This window comes from Lithobates pipiens, unplaced genomic scaffold (genome assembly GCF_037356315.1).
Source record: "Lithobates pipiens isolate NorthernLeopardFrog02 unplaced genomic scaffold, aLitPip1_a1.2 Scaffold_8, whole genome shotgun sequence".
In the NCBI taxonomy this organism is placed as follows: domain Eukaryota; kingdom Metazoa; phylum Chordata; class Amphibia; order Anura; family Ranidae; genus Lithobates; species Lithobates pipiens.
In genome coordinates this window covers 252173188-252192672 of record NW_027507903.1, presented here as the reverse complement: position 1 = coordinate 252192672, position 19485 = coordinate 252173188, and the positions used below count along the sequence as shown (strand labels likewise).

General features: G+C 43.2%; 1 protein-coding gene across 1 annotated transcript in view; it reads right to left on the bottom strand.

The window, feature by feature from the left end:
• FGD6 (FYVE, RhoGEF and PH domain containing 6) overlaps window positions 1-19485 on the bottom strand; it is a 138479-nt gene that overhangs the window by 40933 nt on the left and 78061 nt on the right. Inside the window, exons 6-7 of the mRNA XM_077470307.1 lie at window positions 10723-10874; window positions 9838-9994 (exon numbers count right to left, since the gene is read on the bottom strand). Coding sequence (XP_077326433.1) covers window positions 9838-9994; window positions 10723-10874 — 309 coding nt within the window. The remainder of the gene's footprint in view (window positions 1-9837; window positions 9995-10722; window positions 10875-19485) is intronic.

Genomic DNA, 19485 nt, shown 5'->3' with positions numbered 1-19485 from the left:
GAGACTGAATTGGCTATCTTGATACCGGCCTGTGGAGCACTGTAAAGTAGAGAGATCCAGGTCACATAGGTCTCCCCAAAGCCCATTCTCCTCAGAACTGTCAACATATACTGCCAGTCTACGGAATCAAAGGCCTTGGCCATATCCAAAGAAACTACCACTCTAGATCCCTTGTCAGTGTGTTCAATCTGTAGGTGGGTGAACAATCTGCGCAAATTTGTGTCAGTAGATTTCTGCGGAATAAACCCCGTCTGATCTATGTCAACCAATGTCGTGATAACCTGAGAGAGTCTGGTAGCCAGTACCTTCGTTAGAATTTTTAAGTCCTGGTTCAGCAGTGCGATCGGTCTATAAGAAGAACACAACAGGGGGTCCTTACCTGGCTTCGGCAGCAGGATCACCTGTGCCTCCAGCAAAGAGGCCGGGAGACACCTGTGTTCCAGGCAGTACTCGTACAGATTTTTAAGTCGAGGAACCAGATCCTCCATGTGCAGCCTATACCACTCGCTGCCGAAGCCATCAGGCCCCGGGGATTTACGGGGAGGGAAAGACCTAATAGCTTTCTCAATTTCCTCAGTCGTGATGTCAGCCTCCAAAAAGTCCCTATCCCCCTCAGACAGTCTCGGGACCTGCAGTGATGCTAACAACCCATCCAGCTCCGCTATGTCATAGGTCGGTATGGGTGCATACAGGGTCTTAAAATATTCCACAAACGTATCTAGTACGTCCGTCGGGGTAGTCAATAGGTCCCCCTGAGCGTTTTTAATACAGGGAATATTAGTTTGCACCCTTTGCTCGGCCACTAGCATGGCCAAAAGTTTACCGTTCTTGTCCCCTTGTTCAAAGATGGATTCAGCCAGTTTCGTCCTAGAGGTGTGTGTTAGATCAGAGTAATGGAGTGCCAAAGCACGTCTTGCCTCCAACAATGCACCATAAGTGGCAGCAGACTGGTTGTCCGCGTGCTCCATGGAGCACACCCTCTCCCTGTCCTGTAATTCTTGATCTATTTGATTATGGGACCTGCGGGCCTGTTTGATGGCCGAAATATAGTGCCCCCGCATGCAGGCCTTAAAGGCATCCCAAACAATGGTGGCGTCGGCAGACCCCTCATTATCCTCCCAATAATGTGCAAAATGTGGCGCCACCTGAGAGGACACCTCCTCCAAAGAGGTCAGTGTTTAAACAGCTTTGTATTCTATTACTGTGTGTCTACTGGTGGGTTACTACGACATCTGTAATTATAGACCACTTCTTCTGTATTTATATTTCACAGCAAAATGTTATAGTACTTTGTACATCGAGTATACAGCAGTGCAGAATTACAAAGTCACAGAAAACAAAGACATAGGGGTTCATTTACTAAAACTGGAGAGTGTAAAATCTGGTGCAGCTCTGCATAGAACCAATCAGGTTCCAGGTTTTATTCGCAGAGCTTAATTGAACAAGCAGAAGTTAGAAGCGGATTGTGGTCTATGCACAGCTATACCAGATTTTGCACTCTCCAGTTTTAGTAAATCAACCCCATAGTGTAATAGGAAAAAAATATTTATCTGTTCAACGCAGTTTTTTTTTTCAATTGTTAATTGTTTGTAGAAATTAGACACGTGCACTGCCAAAAAAATTGTTTTCATTTCATTCATTTGGTTTTTTGGGTCATTCGTTATGATCGCATCTTAGCTAGCCCGCCCCCTCCGCAGCCCAGCGCTACACAGCAGACAGCGGTGACTGACACTCACCAACTCTCTGCTCAGGGAGCCCTGAGAAGTGAGCGACTGGTGGTGTTTGATCGCTCTTTTCTTGTTATGCCGCGTACACACGGTCAAACTGTTTGACGTACTTAGTCCGTTGAAACACATTTCAGCGGACAATCCGCTCGTGTGTGGGCTTCAGCGGACTTTTTCAGCGTGCAGTCCGGAGTACTAAGAATTTCGGTTTTTCCAAAAATCTGTCCGTCGTACTGTGGTTTCAGCGGACAATACAGTCGTCAGTATGCTAGTCCGACGGACTAAGAATGGCGCATGCCCAGAAAGGATTTACAGGGCTTTGCTGTGTCTTGGACTTCCTATTTCTAGTCCCGTCGTACGTGCTGTACGTCATCGCGCAAGCTTTCGTCGGACTGTTTGTGTATCCGTGTGTGGTCAAGTCCGTTCAGTGGAAAGTACGCCGGATTGTCCGTCGGATTGTATGACGGACTAAGTACGTCAAACAGTTCGACCGTGTGTACGCGGCATTAGTGTTAGAGCCAGAGGGGGAATGATGCTGCATCCACCTAGGTAAGTACAATTCTACAAAAAAAAAAAGGCCATACTTCTCTTTTAAATACTCAATGTTTCTAAATGTAAAAAAATGCACGCTTAGGCTCTAATCATGTGCTTCTAAATCCAGCTGAGTTTACTGCTTTTACCCCCCTCCGCCTTGCCTTCCTTGCTCTCTCCACACAATCCCCCAGAGCCTCCCAGCCTGTCAGCGCGCTGCCCGCACACAGTATTGTGATACTGTCTGCCCCCATAGCCGCCTGACAGACAGGGCACGGCCGCGGCTCCAGCACAAGGTGTACTGGCCATTTTGCTCCACCTGGACCTAGTGTCTGCACTCACCCCTGCCTTAGCCACTGGAGCTGCCCAGACTGTCACACCACTGTATGCAAACCGGCACTCCCCTGCTCTTTCAGCTGTCTGAAAGAAGGACAGGACACAGCTCCAGTCCTGGGACCGGTGGCCATCTCGCTACACCCCAGGTCTCCCGACTCCTCTGTGCCTAACCCATTGTGTGTGTGTGTATTATATATTTAAATTTATATATATACTAGCTAGGACCATACAGCCCGTATAGTATTGCTTGAAACTGCATCCACAGCTTAGCTCTACCATTTACAGCAACACCAACACGTTCATTACCCTCTACTAGTACAGTCATACCTGGTGGGCCTCAGGAAGGGAAGTTAGCAATGTTGCTAATGTTTATTAATTTACGGGGGACCAGTTTGGCACCAGACCGCCCTGGCATTTACCATATACCCTCACCTCGTTGGATACACTGATGATGTCATGACTGCTACGTGCGTTTAGATACACTTGGAGCTTCTCTTCTCAATTAGATCTTTAACACCCCTGATTATTTTAAAAGGGATGCGGTCTGGGCCCAAGCGGAGCCAACTATTGATTCTCATGGGAATGTTCCTATTGTAGCTATGTTTTCTCAGTACACTGGACCAGTGGACCTGCGGATTGACTTGGTGTTTCCCGACTATGGTCCCTTGGCTTGTCCTGGGGCTTTCAATCTTTCCTCAGTGCCGGACCTAACTGTCCCTGTAATTTGAGACTAGTAGACGTTATCAATAGTAACTAATGTACGTTTACACTGCTACTTGAGCTAAACTATGTCGATCATAGATAATGCTGTTATAGATGTAGTAATTGGTGTATTCAATCTACACATGACCACATAGGAATACTTGTGCCTTTATTTTGTCCCAAGCCTGCTCATATCCTGTTCATTACCGATTTTATTTTCCATATGCTTTTACAATGTTTATTATACCCAATGGTACCAGTGACGATTAATGAGTAAGACTGGGAACCCGCAGTGTTTCCCCGAAATGTGATTAAGGTATACAGTGTCTAAGGTACACACTGTGCTCTTCAGTAACTAAGAATTTAAGCAATAGATGTCACGGTCAATGGGTGTGCTACATGTACGTTATATATGCCTGCTAAGTTGTTTGGATCACAACCCAGCTATTCTAACTTTGTCCTCCCTCCCTAAATAGGATTGGCACGGTTTGTGCCTAGCATGTGATTTTTCATGCAGTGTTACACTTTTTTGAGACACCTTTCCCAGTTGCTCTCTTGGACCAACCTCTTTCCCACTCCTCTCCTTTCTCCTATCCCCTCCCTCCCCAACTTTCCCTCGACTCCCCTCCTTCTACCTCACTCACCTTTCTCCCTTATTTTTCTTATTTTCTTTTCCTCGTTACTCCATCATGGCCCACACAGTGATTACTCTCCCCCGGCTACAATTTTGCTCGTATAATGTAAATGGCCTCAATGTTGCCCCCAAATAGGACAAATCCTTGATTAAATGCACAAACGCCAAGTTAATGTGCTTCTTCTGCAAGAGACACATTTTCACTCTGCCTCCACCCCTTCCTGTTCCAACAGATGGTTCCACAGTACTAACCCAACCCAGAAAGCCAAGTGAGTATCTATTGCTTTCCATAAGACACTCCCTATAGAAGTGCTTGGTCATCTCTCTGACCCTCAGGGAAAGTAAGTTTTTGTGAAATTCTTGCTCGGCGGTACCAAATTTACAGTAGTTAACATTTACCTACGGAATATCAATCAAGTGCCATCCGCGTTGCAGTATTTGAGGATTCTGTCTGGATTCATGGAAGGTAAGCGCATCTTAGGTGGAGATTTCAACACCCCTCTTTTAGGCTCCTCCACCTCACGGTCATGTATCTCATTCCCCAAACTGAGGGCTTTGAAACATGCATTCTATGATCTGCATCTTGTAGACGTCTGGAGGGTGTTGAACCCCACGTCCCATAACTATACCCACTTCTCGCATGTACATCAGACGCATAGACGTGTAGTCTACCTAATGAGTGACCACAGCTGTCTGGATTGGTCTCCTGAATGCGACAGACTCAATGGTCGGCTCTGACTACTCTCCTATACACCTGGCATTCTCGCTCCCCTCCACTTCCGATCAGGGAGTGGACATTGCACTTGAACGATTCGTTGATTACGAATTCGGAATATGTGACAAGGGTTTCGGACACAATATATAACTATTTTGCTGACCACACTTCAGATACGACATTGTGGAACCTTTATTCAGTTGGGTGCACATCTGAAAAAGGAACGTTCGACAGCCATGATGGCTGCAATTCAAACACTTAGAAACTTAGAAACTGAGTACAAAAGTTCCCCAACAGTGTCAACGCTGGCGATCATAACTCAAGAGAACTGTATGAGACCTCCGGATGCACATATGCTGATAAGTCGCTTTTCTCCAGTATAAATTTTGAGACAAAATGTGGTAGATCATTGGCTCGCTCCCTGCATCCAAAAGTATCTTCCACTTTTGTGCCCTATATTCAGGGGGCACAGGGAGAATTGATCTCCTCACCTTCTAAGATGGCTGAGGAATTCAGGGACTTTTTTCAATCCCTGTACAATATCTCCCCGTCTCAATTGTCAGGTTTCCCTTCTACCTTGGCAGAAGACCAATTATCCTATGTTTTGGAAACTGCGCTCCCTACTTTGGATGGTGACACCATTGCAGATCTGGATAACGTCCCTTTACTCCTCTTCATCGGCAAGGATTAGACTGAATGGTTCTTTGTCTCCAGCCTTTTCTATCTCTAACGGGACACGACAGGGGTGTCCCTTGTCCTCCCTCCTCTATGTTCTTACAATAGAGCATTTGGCTATCGCTTTACGTAACAATTCCTCTATCCCACCCATACCAAACACACCTCTTTGCAGATGATCTGCTCCTGTTCGTGATGCATCCACACACATTTTTGCAGGAGTTCCACAGATTTGGAGCAGTTAGTAACTTCACAGTGAATTACAATAATTCAGAAATCCTTAACATATCCCTGTTTAAGTCAGACCTACAAAGACTCTCTACCACTTTCTCTTTCAAAACCGGTTCCACTTCCATCAGGTACCTCGGAATTCAAGCCCCTGGACACCTCCCTATACCATAAAGCAGCGGTACTCGCATATTAGATTGGTATCACCACTCTTTGACTAAGCATTGGGTTCACTTGTCCAAGCCATATGAACCCAATTGAGATTTCCGCTCTCCCATGGACCTTGCCCACGATCCGGGGAGGGGGGGCGGCGGGTTCAGGCCCCCTCCACGACCTTACCTGTCAAACAATTCAGATCTGGGATCACATGTTGTCCAGAAGGGGCCTATCGAATCACATGGGGCCTATGACTCCCTTCTTTGGGACCCTGGCCTTCCCACCAACTATGTACATAACAGGATTCGGACCATGGCGAAAAGAAGATTATAGGAGAGACTTGCCCAGGTCCTTTGAGCGGACCCCACTTTAAGGACAGATATCCCTCCCGGTTCGCTTTCCCGACAACCCATGGAGTGGCTTCAGAGACAACAAACCTTCTTACATCCGGACTTTCCGGACCATTCCAGACATTCTAGCTGAACCAACAGGATTTGAGAAACTGCTCATGCAGGCAGAACCTCCAACATGTGGGATCTCAACTTTACTCCCTCTTGCTCAGTATTCCTTCTCCTGACCTTCCACCATTTACGGATGCCTGGGAGGCAAATCTACGTCACTATCTCCCCTATTGACTGGCAATTTTTTTTATCCTAAAGCACAAGTTATCCCTAGCCACTAAGACCCAGGAAAAAGGATTTAAACCGGTAACAAGATGGTTCAGATGCCTTTCTACTATACACCATTTCAACTCGGCAGTACCAGATACCTGTTGGGGGTGTCGGTGTCTTAGCTCCCGGGGTATCATGCTCCACATTTGGTGGGAATGCCCTCCTGTACAGGGATTTTGGCAACAAATCTTCAAACTATACTGTAAACTGATGTTGACTTCCATTCAACCTTCACCTGAGGTGGCTCCCTTATCTATATTCCCTGGCAAATTCAAATCCAATAAAAAAGATGTACTGCAACACTTTTTTTGCAGCGGCCAGAGTAGTGATTCCCCATCACTGGAGATCGGCAATTATGCCTTCCCTGGGGGATTGGGCTACTGAAGTGGACCGCATAAGGGACCTTGAACATCTTGGACTTCATGGTCCATGTTCAGATACTCCTCAGAGTTTATCTCCGGGGCTGAGAGTGGCCTAGACGACGTCGCCTTGGGACTATGATGGAGTGCTTCTTGTCCCCTGTCTTTCTGCACCTATTCCTTTTCCTCTATGTCTAAATACTCCCTTACGAATCCATTGAGAAAATGTACCATGACTTTGACTTATCCATTGTTACCTATTCATTGGGTGACCCCTATGACATATTTTTAATAAAGACAGGTTTTTCATATAACCTTTTCTGATGCATTACGTATGGGACAACTATGATCCCCTTTTCTGAAATGATGGTGAATGTTACTTTAACCTGTAATATTTTCAGGGGTGGCTAACACAAATGGTCTCTTGATGTGCCACATTGTCAGGTACCTTTTCCAAGGCCAAGATGCTGAGAGAGGCTCCACTTATGGCTAAGCGCAGTATACCCCTGAAGGTGGTACAGGAGTTATAGGGTTCAAAGAAGCACAGGTTGCCAGCAGGTTGAGAAGGCTTGAGCTGATGATCACTTGGAGACTTTGCTTGAGAAGACGACAAGGAGTAATCCAGACACTAGCAAAAGCCTGGCTGAGGGTAGAACACAGGAGAGCAGATTGGAGGCTGAGGTGAGGCCAGCTGAGAGTGAATCACAGGTAAGTAATAAGCCAAGCCGGGGGTCAAACACTGGTAATCAGACAGGTGCAAGTATAGCAAGTCCGTGAGTCAAGCCAGGGGTCAAACACTGGAGAGGAGATCAGAGCAGGTCAGGAGGCAAGCCGAGGTCACAACAGGAATCACTTGAAAGTATAACACGTGAACAAGGAAGAGTTGAAGATAATCCAGCAACTTGGGTCAGACAGAGACAGCCTTTTATAGGCCAGCAGGGGGAACCATCTATCACATGATGTTTCTATGGCACCCATTTTTTCTACTGCCAAGATTGCTAGTATTTCTACGGCTTATTCTCTAAACACTATTTCTCTGACACACAAACATGTTTTCACTCTTTTAACCTGGATATGCATTTGTTCCAATGTACATGATATTTATTGTTGGTGTACCTTACCAATGTTTGTAATGTTTATATATTCTTCTATCTCTCTTGCTCTCTATATGAATAAAATAAGATTGAATTAAACCTATAGCAGATATTCATGACGTCAGACGCATAATAACAAAACGTTGGGTTGGACTTCCAGAATACATCACTTCCTGTTAATGGAATGCAGGTGGAACGCAAACTGGCGTTCTTTCTTTTCCTTTTAATGCTCATTTTATCTGACTTAATGCAAATTTTATTACTTTAAAGTGGAGTTCCAGGCTAAGATTAATCTAGATCTTGAACATTAGAGCACCCCCCTTTTTTGGATTTTGTTTTGTCATTCTGTACCTTTTTTTGTTCTCTCCAGGTGGACTTCCATTCTACCTCGCCACGGCGAGGTAAATCATTTCGGCCCTTCCTCCACCCCTCCCTCCCCCCGCTGCCTTCTGGGACGGACCCGTGTGTGTCCCAGAAGATGACAGGACGATTAAGAAAGTGCAGCGCGACTCGCGCATGTGTAGTAGTTGCAATGCCTGCACGCAAGCCGAAGAATGAATCGGCTTCGAGGGGGCCAACATTGCTGGCTCCCTGGACAGGTAAGTGTCCTTATATTAAAAGTCAGCGGCTGACTTTTAATTTTTTTTTTTTTAGATGCTGGAATTCCACTTTAATAATGACATTTTAAAATACTACCCCATGAGTTTCTTCGTTGCATTTTCCCCTTACCAATGAGACTCTGGAGGAATTATTTAAAGTGAGAAGAGCATCTTAGATATCCAAGACTGACTGATTGGTTTTAGCCCTACAATATCCGGGATATCGTTGGATGAGTGATCACAGCCCCAATTAGGAGACGCACTTATCTGTGAGCAGTGTTTGACTTCCTTTGGAAAAGGGGTCAAATATTTCTGGTAAGTGCAGGGTGTTGTCAACTGGGAGCACTGTTTAGTGGATCTGTTGAGCACCTAAGGCCCCATATTGCACAACAAGCACTTTATTCTATTTGCAGCAAGCAATTGATTGAACAGCAAGCATTTTATTTAAGTAATTTTTTGGGCTTTTATGATTTATGTACTTTTTAGAACATTTATAAGGATATTACTGAGCACGTTTTGGCTATCAGAAATGTTATTTTTTCAAATGTATTAAGCACCATTTAGTTTGTCACAAATATTGGAATGAGCACGATTTTTGTCCTTCATTGTTTATATATTTCAGCTTTATTACCTGTAAGGCACGTAGCTCCTATAATTGAGCACATAGATTTTTGCGCAGAAATATACCATCAATATATACACTAGTTCTAGTGACCCTGGTGACACCCTGGAATTCCCCCACTTAGGAAGTATTACCCCTCACTTCTCCTCTTGTAAAACCACTGTCATCAGGACAGGAACTGTGGAGCGCTGGATAACAGTAAGCCCTTGTACACACGGTCGGAGATTCCGACAACCAAATCCGTCGGATTTTGTCCGAAACTGTTGTATACACACGGTCGGACAAAGTTGTCAGAAAATCCGCCGTGATGACGTTATTTCATTACGACGGGACTATGTTCACGCTAGTAGCCAATAGCTTTGATGTAGGAAATTGATCTGAGCATGCGTGGCACTTTGTCCAATCGGAATTCTCTACACATGATCGGAGTATGTCCGATTGGAGCATTTTGTTGGAAAATATTTCCGGCAAGTTGGAAAAGTTGGTCCGACGGATATTCCGACGGAAACAGTCCGATGCAGACCACACACAGTCGGAATATCCGACAAAATGCTCCGATTGGACACATTCCAACGGAATCTCAGACCGTGTGTACAAGGGCTAAGAAACAACAGGATCTGCAAGCTTTCATCACGCTAGCCAAATCTAAAAAAGAAGACTGGACCTACACTTTAACAACAAGGAATTCCCAAATAGAAAGGATCACAGGAGTCAAAACACAGCCATTTTACTAAACAAATATCCCAGATGAATATTACTATATTATTAGAGAACATTTAACTTATCATTACCTCAAAGTCTTTAACAACTCCAGCAAATGCAGAATTCTTCTTGCACTGCTCATCCAGTAGTGCCACATTCCGATCAAATTCACGAATGTAGGTTGAATACATCTTGAGGTAAGGACCCTTCTTGACAAAAATATCAGCAATCTTCTGGTGCTCATTCCTACAAGCCAATCATAATTTTGACAAATTATAAGACAAAGACTATGGTCAGCATTGCTGCTTCGTGACACAGGAGGTAATGCACAGAGTTTGAATGTTCTTCACTAAACTAGACCAGTGTTTTGCCTATGCAAGACAACAGAACAATACGTTTGCTGTAATACAAACCCCAACAACTGCAAACAGATACTTTGCCCCTCTACTGTTCTGTATGGCCGAAGGGAGTAACTTGGAGCTTACACTGGGCTGATAGCCATGTCCTCCACCCTCAAATGAAAAAGCTTGGTACCTAAGCGGCCAATCAACATGAACAAATGATATCATGTGGGGGTAAAGGGTTAGCGAGTCACACGCTCCTTCATACTCAGAAGTCCGGAGGTATTTTTATTCGCTCCCAGCAGCTAAACGGAGCATCAGGTGAACAAAAAGGAGGTGAGAATATGTGGGACTGCCATAAGAGAGAAGCTTTATATATATAAAAGGCCATGGGCACATTACAAGTTCACGTTAAGGTGCTCCATTAGGTAAATGTGTGATTGAACCGACATGCATTTGTCTTTCAACCAGTTTATAATATTTTATAAAGCTCATAAAATATGTTATTGGTATACAAATAAAAACAATAAAATGCTAATCAGTTATTCTGAATCCCATGAAAGGTCTAATGTAAAAGTGTATACATTGTAAATATTATATACTAATATTATGCACATAGCAGCTGCACAGTACCATTGAGACATCCTCTCCTTAAGTTCTCGTAGTACGTCACGGTTGAGTTCATACAGCTGTGGCAGGTAGTACAGGATTTGATTCAGGATCCTGTCCTCAATCACTGGCTTCCCGAGGTTTTGGGATGTTTGAGCCACAGCAAAGCGGAAATCCTGCCAAAGTTAAGGATAATGAAAGTTGCCTGATCATAATCACTTCCTCTTCATGGAAAACAGTGCAAGCTAAGCATTAACAGAATTGTGTATGTGCTTTCTATAACATAGAATAGAAAAGATTGCCACTACAGTATCAACACTCTTGCTTTAAATGCAGTAATACATATGTATATTGGTCAAAGTTAAATGAAAACTATGTATACTCTGGTCAAAGTTACTAGAAAAAAGCATTTGAAGGTAAAATTCACCCAAAACTAAAAATGGTTTAGTATACACAAGTGAGTTGGCACATACGTTGAGGTCTTTTGTTTCTCTGGAATTTGGTTGCTATACCTGTCCCCAACAAAGCTGTATAGCTAAAGTAAAACTATAGATTATTTGGAGTAAGGGAGGGTTATGACCCCTGTCAGTTTGTCCCATTGAGGAGATTTGGCTTCACTTCCTGTCCCATAACCACAACAGGAAGTGAGTGGAAATCCCTTGAATCCATTGCGCCCCCCCAGATCACCAGAACTAGTGTCCCCATTGGAAGATTTCCCCTCTATTACTGTTCTGGTGACCTTTTAACTTTTCCGTTCGATAGCAGTAAACAGGATAAATGGAGACGGTGAATCTCCCTAATGGGGGCACAAACAGCAATAAAAACATAGAGAGATTCTAATTCCTATCAACTCCACCCAAAACTAAAAAACAAAACAAAAAAAGTTTTGCCTTTGGTTATACTCGATCATGAATGCTGCTGCCAGACTCATCCACCTTACAAACCGCTCAGTTCCTGCTACCCCTCTCTGCCAATCCCTCCATTGGCTGCCATTCACCCAACAAATTAAATTTAAAATACTAACAATAAGTTACAAAGCCATCCACAGCTCTGCCCCCCAGCTACATCACTAGTCTCAAAATACCAACCTAATCGCCCTCTTCGTTCCTCACAAGACCACCTCCTCCCATATCTGACCTCCAGGACTTCTCCCGAGCCTCGCCCATCCTCTGGAATTCCCTACCCCAATCTGTCAGACTGTCTCCAAATGTATCTACTTTTAGGCGATTCCTCTTCAGAGAAGCCTATCCTGCTTCAATCTACCAACTGCACTATTTTCTCCATTAGCTCATCCCCCACAGATATTACCCTTTTGTATTTTGTATAACTTGACCCTCCCTCCTAGATTGTAAGCTCTAACGAGCAGGGCTTTTTGATTCCTCCTGTATTGTATTGTAATGTCTGCACTAATGTTGTAAAGCGATGCGTAAACTGTTGGTGCTATATAAATCCTGTATAATAATAATACTTTAAGTACCCTATGACTCCATTGTTGTAGGGTAATATACACAATTAATATGGCTGTATGTTTAAAGTGCACCCATCGACTTCTCCTTCTGAAGATTCAAGTTGCCTGGCTGAATCACTAACTCAAAACTAGAATAATATTAACTTCACTTGTGGTATATTTGCTCTTATCAGTGGATCAAAGCGTACTGAAGCCTTAAAGTTTAATTTAAGTTTATGTCTCCTCAAATATAATCATTATGTTGGGGGCTGTACCGAGGGTGAATGCCGCTGTGTGGCCCAGAGGCTGAACATACACTATGTATGTTCATTATCCACACTAGGACAGAGTGTCCAGTATGGATAATTCAGCCTCTGTGCCCCCCCCCCCCGTACTTCCATAAGTGCCACCTTAATTGGGCCCCCGGGGTGGCACAGACCCAATTAGGTTATAGCTCACAGAAGTGCATCCATATTCAGAAAATCCATGGTACTAATCTCTGCTTGTTTCATATTGAGTTAATTTATTCTTTGCAAAGTCAAAGACAATTTACTGAGGAAGTGCAAAGATCACAGAGATTTAAGTAAATTCCCACTGTACACTATATACATTAAGCAAAGTGCGTTGTTTTTAAATGGATGCCAAGTATACTGTACATGATTGGACAAGTACCGTAAACAAAACCCAATAATGTTCATATTGGAAGAAATTCATGAGAAAATTACTCCCAAGTGGAAAACTAAATTCTTTAAATAGAATTGAGCACCAACACATATGTAGGCTAAAGAGCAACATTTAAAGCTTAATAACTCATAGCAACCAAAGCTAATTTCAAAGAAATCTGGCACTGATACATGAAAAGCTTATTGCATCACTACGAGTTCTTCCACAGCACCATTGCTTCTGACACTACTTTATAAAAAAAATAAATAAATTTGGGTAAAGGATACATGTGTGCCCCCTCTTCATACAGTTATACAGAGATCATTCTGCAATCTAATACCCTGGTTTAAAGCGGAGTTCCAGCCAAAAATACAACTAGGTCTTAAACAAAAGACCAATCCACCCACCTCGTTTTTGGATATATTTTTTTTTCTATTTGTTTTGTACTTTTTCTGGAGTACAAAGGTGTACTTCCATCTTAACCCCCGCCACGGCAAGGTACATCATTTTCCCATCTGCATTGGCCCCTCCTCCTCCTCCCCGCTGCCTTCTGGGACATGTGTGTCTCCCAGAAGACAGTGGGGCCATTCAGAAAGCGCAGAGCGACTCATACATGCACAGTAGGAAACCAGTTGTGAAGCAGGAAGTTTTCACTGCCGGTCCCCTTAGTTGCAATGGCGATGCCTGTTTTTGAGGATTTTTACTGTGTTTCAGTACAGTACAGTGCAGGAAAAATGCAGCATGTTCTTTTTTTCCGGAATTGGAACGCCCTGGAACTGACCGCACTGGTGTGAACAATGCCATTGGAAACCTACTTTGCTTTGACTTTTTGATGCAGAAAAGAAAACGCATCGGACTGCATGTGGTGTGAACTGGCCCTGAACTGGCCCTGGAAACTGAAGCTTTAAACTCTATGGCTGTTGCAATAAGACAAACACACTTGGAACATATGTTTAGTAGCTTGCATGTAATGTTATAGTCATGGCTGATTCTACAGAGACCATTCACTATTCCTTATGGATCTGTACATTTTGCATTCTTTATCCAATCTCCAACAATGGCAAGCTTGTTCAGGCAAGTTTTTCATTATGCTTTTCCACAACACATGATCAAGGGAGACTCTTCTGACTGAACCAATTCAAACATGTTGGCTTATTAATCAAGGTGGGTTAGTTGGTTTAAATATAAACCTTGCGGGCTTCTAGAGTATACTGCCACACTTACTGAATGTGTAAGCCATGCATTTTGTGCTTGGCTTATGATCCATACACAAATGTTCATTTGCTGCAGCACATGTTCTCATTAATCACAATTACACGTCTTAATTGCTTTGTAGTCTTACAACTAACCAAAGTCAATGAAGTAACCTGACTCCGGAAACCTAAATTTAATTGCCTTCAGCCTCTGAGCAGTAGACCATGGCAAAACATATTCCACTAATAGGAAATTGACACCAGGCATATTAGACACAGAACACAAAACGCAATACCAAGTAATATAGAATAGTGTGTATTAACTAATGGAAGCAATCCCATATAATGTCATGCAGCAAAACTTGCATCATAAAAGTAATCCCAGCTACATAGTTCAAGTAGAGAATTTGGAATGGAATAGAGTAAATGGATTTTTATACAGGATAAGGCAATTGGCTTGGAATAAAAAATAAGAATGGGAAGGAACTGACGGCACCAAGGCCTCCCCTCCTTAACCAGAGATTTGAGCCTCATCTCAGCCCCTTATAGAAAAAGTAAAAATCCTGCATTCCAGTCTTTGCATGCTCTCTCAGTGACTTGTACGGCCAAACACTTCCCAACCATAATACCATGAAAATGTATTGTTTAGAGAGACCATCTCTTCATGATTTTGATAAAGAACACATAAGATACCTGATCACCTGTTCCCAATCATCCAGCCCCAGAGCTGACGGATATGTAATATTCACTAAAGCTTAATACAAGAGATTATTTTTAGATTAGTATACAGCACAGTAATCTATCCCACTATAGCAAACACATCAATATTCAACATATAAAGCCCCACTCACACCTACGTGTTTTGTCATAAGAAGCGCCACAATGCTCAAAATGAAGAATCCCATTATTCACTATGGGCTTGTTCATACTTAAAGCGGTAGTAAACCCAGTTTCAAAAAACACTTACATTCCTGGCATGCCGGAAATGCTAACTTTCACATTGGTTGCGCTCTCAACCAAACTTTCAAACCATCCAATGGCTTGTTTCATAACTGATCACATGTGCAGCATTATGGCAGTTGAAGAATCATTAGGCCAAGATGGCAGCTTCATTGACTGAAAACGATAGAAGGGTTTACTTCCACTTTAAGCGTTGGGTCGCTTGTCACATGAAGTACAAAAAAATACACAAGCTTCTTTTGGAGTAGAATTTGAAATTTTTGGCCCAATAGATGTTTTCAGGCATTCCTATTTAAGAGTTGGATGATGCCAAAAATTCTCAATTTTGCTCCTGTGAGTCTTGTGAAAAAAAACGACTCTATATTACCTTGCTACACTCACGTTCAAGTGTAAATGAGCACTCAGATCAACATATTGCTCAAAACTTTTGATTCTTTTAGAATGTTTCTGTTGGTTAGCATTTCTTCAATATGTAGAAAAGATTTTCAACATTTCAACCTGAATTTCAGCTACAGATTTCTTTACAAAAAACAGATACGTAGGTGTGGCATAAACGCTGAATACTACAATCTTATTTCCTTGTCTTGACTTGCCTGTGTGCTACACTCTTGTTTGGAGCATGCAGAAATTCCCATCTTACAGAACAGAGACTTTCACTGCAGCCAAGACACACAACCCTAACACACTTTTCATTACAAGTCTTGCATTAGTCTTTCTTTCGGTAGTAGAAGTTTAAAAATAAGCCTCTCTCGCTATTTTGTGGGGAAAAAGAAAAACTAAAACAGTCCACAGCTTCCTGAAAAACAGGAAAGGTAAACGGCCAAGTACTCAATAGTACTCATTTCCTGCAAAATATATTGCTTCTAATCAAACATGACACATTTCAGGACGGGCCTCCCACAAACAATTCTAGTATTTTGTTACAATTTTATATAAATGTATATGCAATAATCTGTATCATTTTACAGTACTCTACACAGAACCTTCACATTTTAGTCCCATAAGGTTTGGGTAGCTTAATGCACTGTCATGTGTTCATTTCTGAATACATTTGGTATTCTATTTGAACTTATTCAATAAGGCAGTGGAAAGAACAGTGAAAATATACAAATTGCAAAAGCTCATTGTGAAATAAGCTTTTTCTTCACATTTTTATGGCCAGGGTGTTCAGATCTATAGATATTGTATAGCCTAAAATATATTTGTCTCAGTATCTAAAAGTTAGGAACGCTGCAAATATGCACATTAGCTGATCCCATTAGAGTAGCCCTGTGAAGGGGTTAGATAAAGTCCAAAAGTAATGCCTTGTGAAGAAAACAGCTTCTTACATGCCCATCAGTTGGTTTAAAGAACCTTCCCTCTTTAGCAGAGCTCCCGGAACTAATGCTATCTCACCCATTGGGTGTGTTGAAGAACATGCCTCCCCATTGCCTTTTGTGGTTCCTCTCCACAACCCCAATGGCACTATTGTGCCCTGCAATGGCTAGAGATCAACAGGATAAACCACGAGGGCCAGCAACAGGGCCCTGTTATTTGACCAGCCAGACAAGTTCAACAGGGCAGCAAAGCGGCTAAGTGTTTAGCACTTCCGCCTAGTAGCATTAGGGTCATCGGTTTGAATCCCAACCATGGTATTACCTGCCTGGAGTTTGCATGTTCTCCCCGTGCCTGTTTGGGTTTCCTCTGGGTACTCCCGATTCCTCCTACACTCCAAAGACTTGTTCGTAGGTCAATTGGCTCCTATCTAAATTGGGCCTAGTATGTGTAAGTAAGTTAGGAACCTTAGATTGTAAGCTCCTTGAGGGCAGGGACTGAAGTGAATGTACAATAGATATGTAAAACGCTGCATAAGTTGATGGCTCTATACAAGTACCTGCAAGAAAAAAAAATCAAAACAGGATAAATGACAGGAGCTCTGCTTCAGAGCAAAGATTTTGTCCAATGGACAAGGCATGAAGTTTTTTTTTCACAGGGTACTGCTCTTGGACTGTACCTAACCCCCTGACCTATTTTTTTAACCTATTTACCTGGAGTAATTTATTGGACATGCTTCATAATTGGAGTGAGACTATGGCTGTACTGGCCTAATCACTTCATGATATGCAAAGGAAGATGGGCCACGTAAAGATGTGTCTGTCTACAGGAGAAAGGGTGAGCCCATTAAGTGGTTTTTTTTTTCCTGGAAAGAGGCTTTTCTTTTTCTGTAATTGGATTTACAATTATAAATATACATTTATTGTAGTTGCAAATAATGTCGAGCAGAGTCATTCAAAGCCCAACTACAGCCAAATCCTCTTTAATGTTTGCTAGAAAGGTCTACTGTTGTCTTTGACCTCTTTGAGGAGACTTTGCTTCACTTTCTGTCCTTGAAGCAGCACAACAAGAAATAAGGGGAGCGGCTGTCACTGGGACAGAAAGACACATAGATTAAAAAAGACAGAGGTTGTAACCCTTCCCTATTTCACTAAATAGTTAGTGGTTGCAGTCCGTGACCACACGGGAGAGATTTTCCATCACTTCCTTTCATGACATAAGAAGTGAAGGGAGGCTTCCCAGTGCGAACATAGACTGCAAATAAAATCCTCACAGAAGTTTTCTTTCCCATGCTACCCAAAGCTAAGTTGGGCTTTAAACAATCTTGTAAACAGAAAGCTGAAGAGTGGATCTCAGTTGTTGCATATTGCACATCATCAGTTATTATTAGACAGAGACCACCATTTAAAATCTATGAAGCAGTCTGTTGACTGATCAACTAAATCATCTGCCATGACGTACTTTATAAGAACTGGCTCTATATAAAGCTAAAACCTTTTTTTCTATTTGAAAACAGTTAAAACCTCTGAGGTTTTTTTTTTCCCCCATCTGTGTCCTACTACATTTTCTGTCACTTCCTATGTAATAGACAAAAAACGGAAATGAGAGGAAACCTCTCCAAAGTAAGGGAAATCCCTTCCAGGAGTCATCAGAAAAAAAGTGTCCCCATTGGAAGATTACCCCCTCTATTTCTGTTTTGGGGACAACTTACAATTTAGCATTTCTCACACGTTCAGCCTTGCCAGTTTTGGCTGTAATTACACTTAAAATGGACACTAAAGGTTTGTGTTTTTTCCACCTTAATGCATCCAATGCATTAAGGTGAAAAACATCTGTGAACGCCCCCCCCCCCGTTTTACTTACCTGAACCCGCAAACATGCTCTCTTTCTGCAGGGGGTTCTCGGCTCTTGACTGGATAGATTGTTAGCAGCGCAGCCATTGGCTCCCATTGTCAATCAAATCCAAATCCGTGGCCGGGGCGGGGCTGAGTCCTGCATTCAGCGTCTATGGGCGCCAAATGCTGGACATGGGAGAACACCCGCAAGGTAACCCCCCCCGGGAGAGTGATTCTCTAAGGGGGTTATCTAATGCGGGCAGGAGCCGCCGGGGGACCCAGAAGATGAGGTTCGGGGCCACTCTGTGCAAAACAAGCTGCACAGTGAAGGTAAGTATGATATGTTTGTTATTTAAAAAAAAAAAAAAAAAAAAACCTTTAGGCCTCTTTCACACTGACGTCCCGTTCAGGCCCGCCTGTCAGTTTTTCAGGCGGACCTGAACGGGTGCTCCATAGAGGTCTATGGAGCGTCGGATGTCAGCGGTGACATGTCCGCTGACATCCGACCCGCTCCGATCCGAAAAAGTGTAACGGAGGAAAAAGCTATTTTTCCATCCGTCTGCGGATCGGATCGGGTGACGACGAGCACTGCGGTCCGTCGTCATCCGATCTCCCATAGGGGAGAGCGGCGCTGTGACAGATCCGTCCCTGCGCAGTGTGCAGAGACGGACCGGTCATCTCCCTGCTCAGCGGGGATCAACGGAGTGATCCCCGCTGAGCAAACGGATATCCACGGGGCGGATCAGAACTGATCCGCCCCGTGTGAAAGGACCCTTAGTGTCCCTTTAAATTCTTATCATGCCCTTTAAGCTTTAAGGTTTAAAATTTGAAAAACAATTTGAAAATTGGACAAACACAATTGAACTGAAAACTAAAGAGGGATAAGGTCATAAAAACTCAGTGTAAAACAGTGTGAGTAGATGTTGTGTTTTTTTTTTAGTTCAACCCAGCAGGGCTGAACGAAAAAGAACCAACGTTAGTACAATCTTACCCGCTGTTCTCTTGTGTTCAGACAGGGGTATCGCCAATTCCCCCCCCCCCCCCCCCCCCGTGCGAACACTCCGTTCAAAACACTCTTATCCATCGGTCGAGAACGCTGATCGGCCGGCTTCTGCCGGACCGGCTGCAATACATATGGTCAGAATGTCAGACGGTTTCTATTAAACCAACCAATGCCCCCCAACATTTGGCCAGTGTGTACTAGGCTTAAGTCAACGGTCAATGATTATGCTGTTTTGGTGATCCTGACAATATCATGTCACCAAAGGACAGTCATGTCCACGGCAAAATTTTGCTGGACCCCTACATGGGCCCAAAAAAAAAAAAAAAAAGTACTTCTTCATAAAAGGAGTCATTGGGCTACACCAGTTTAGGC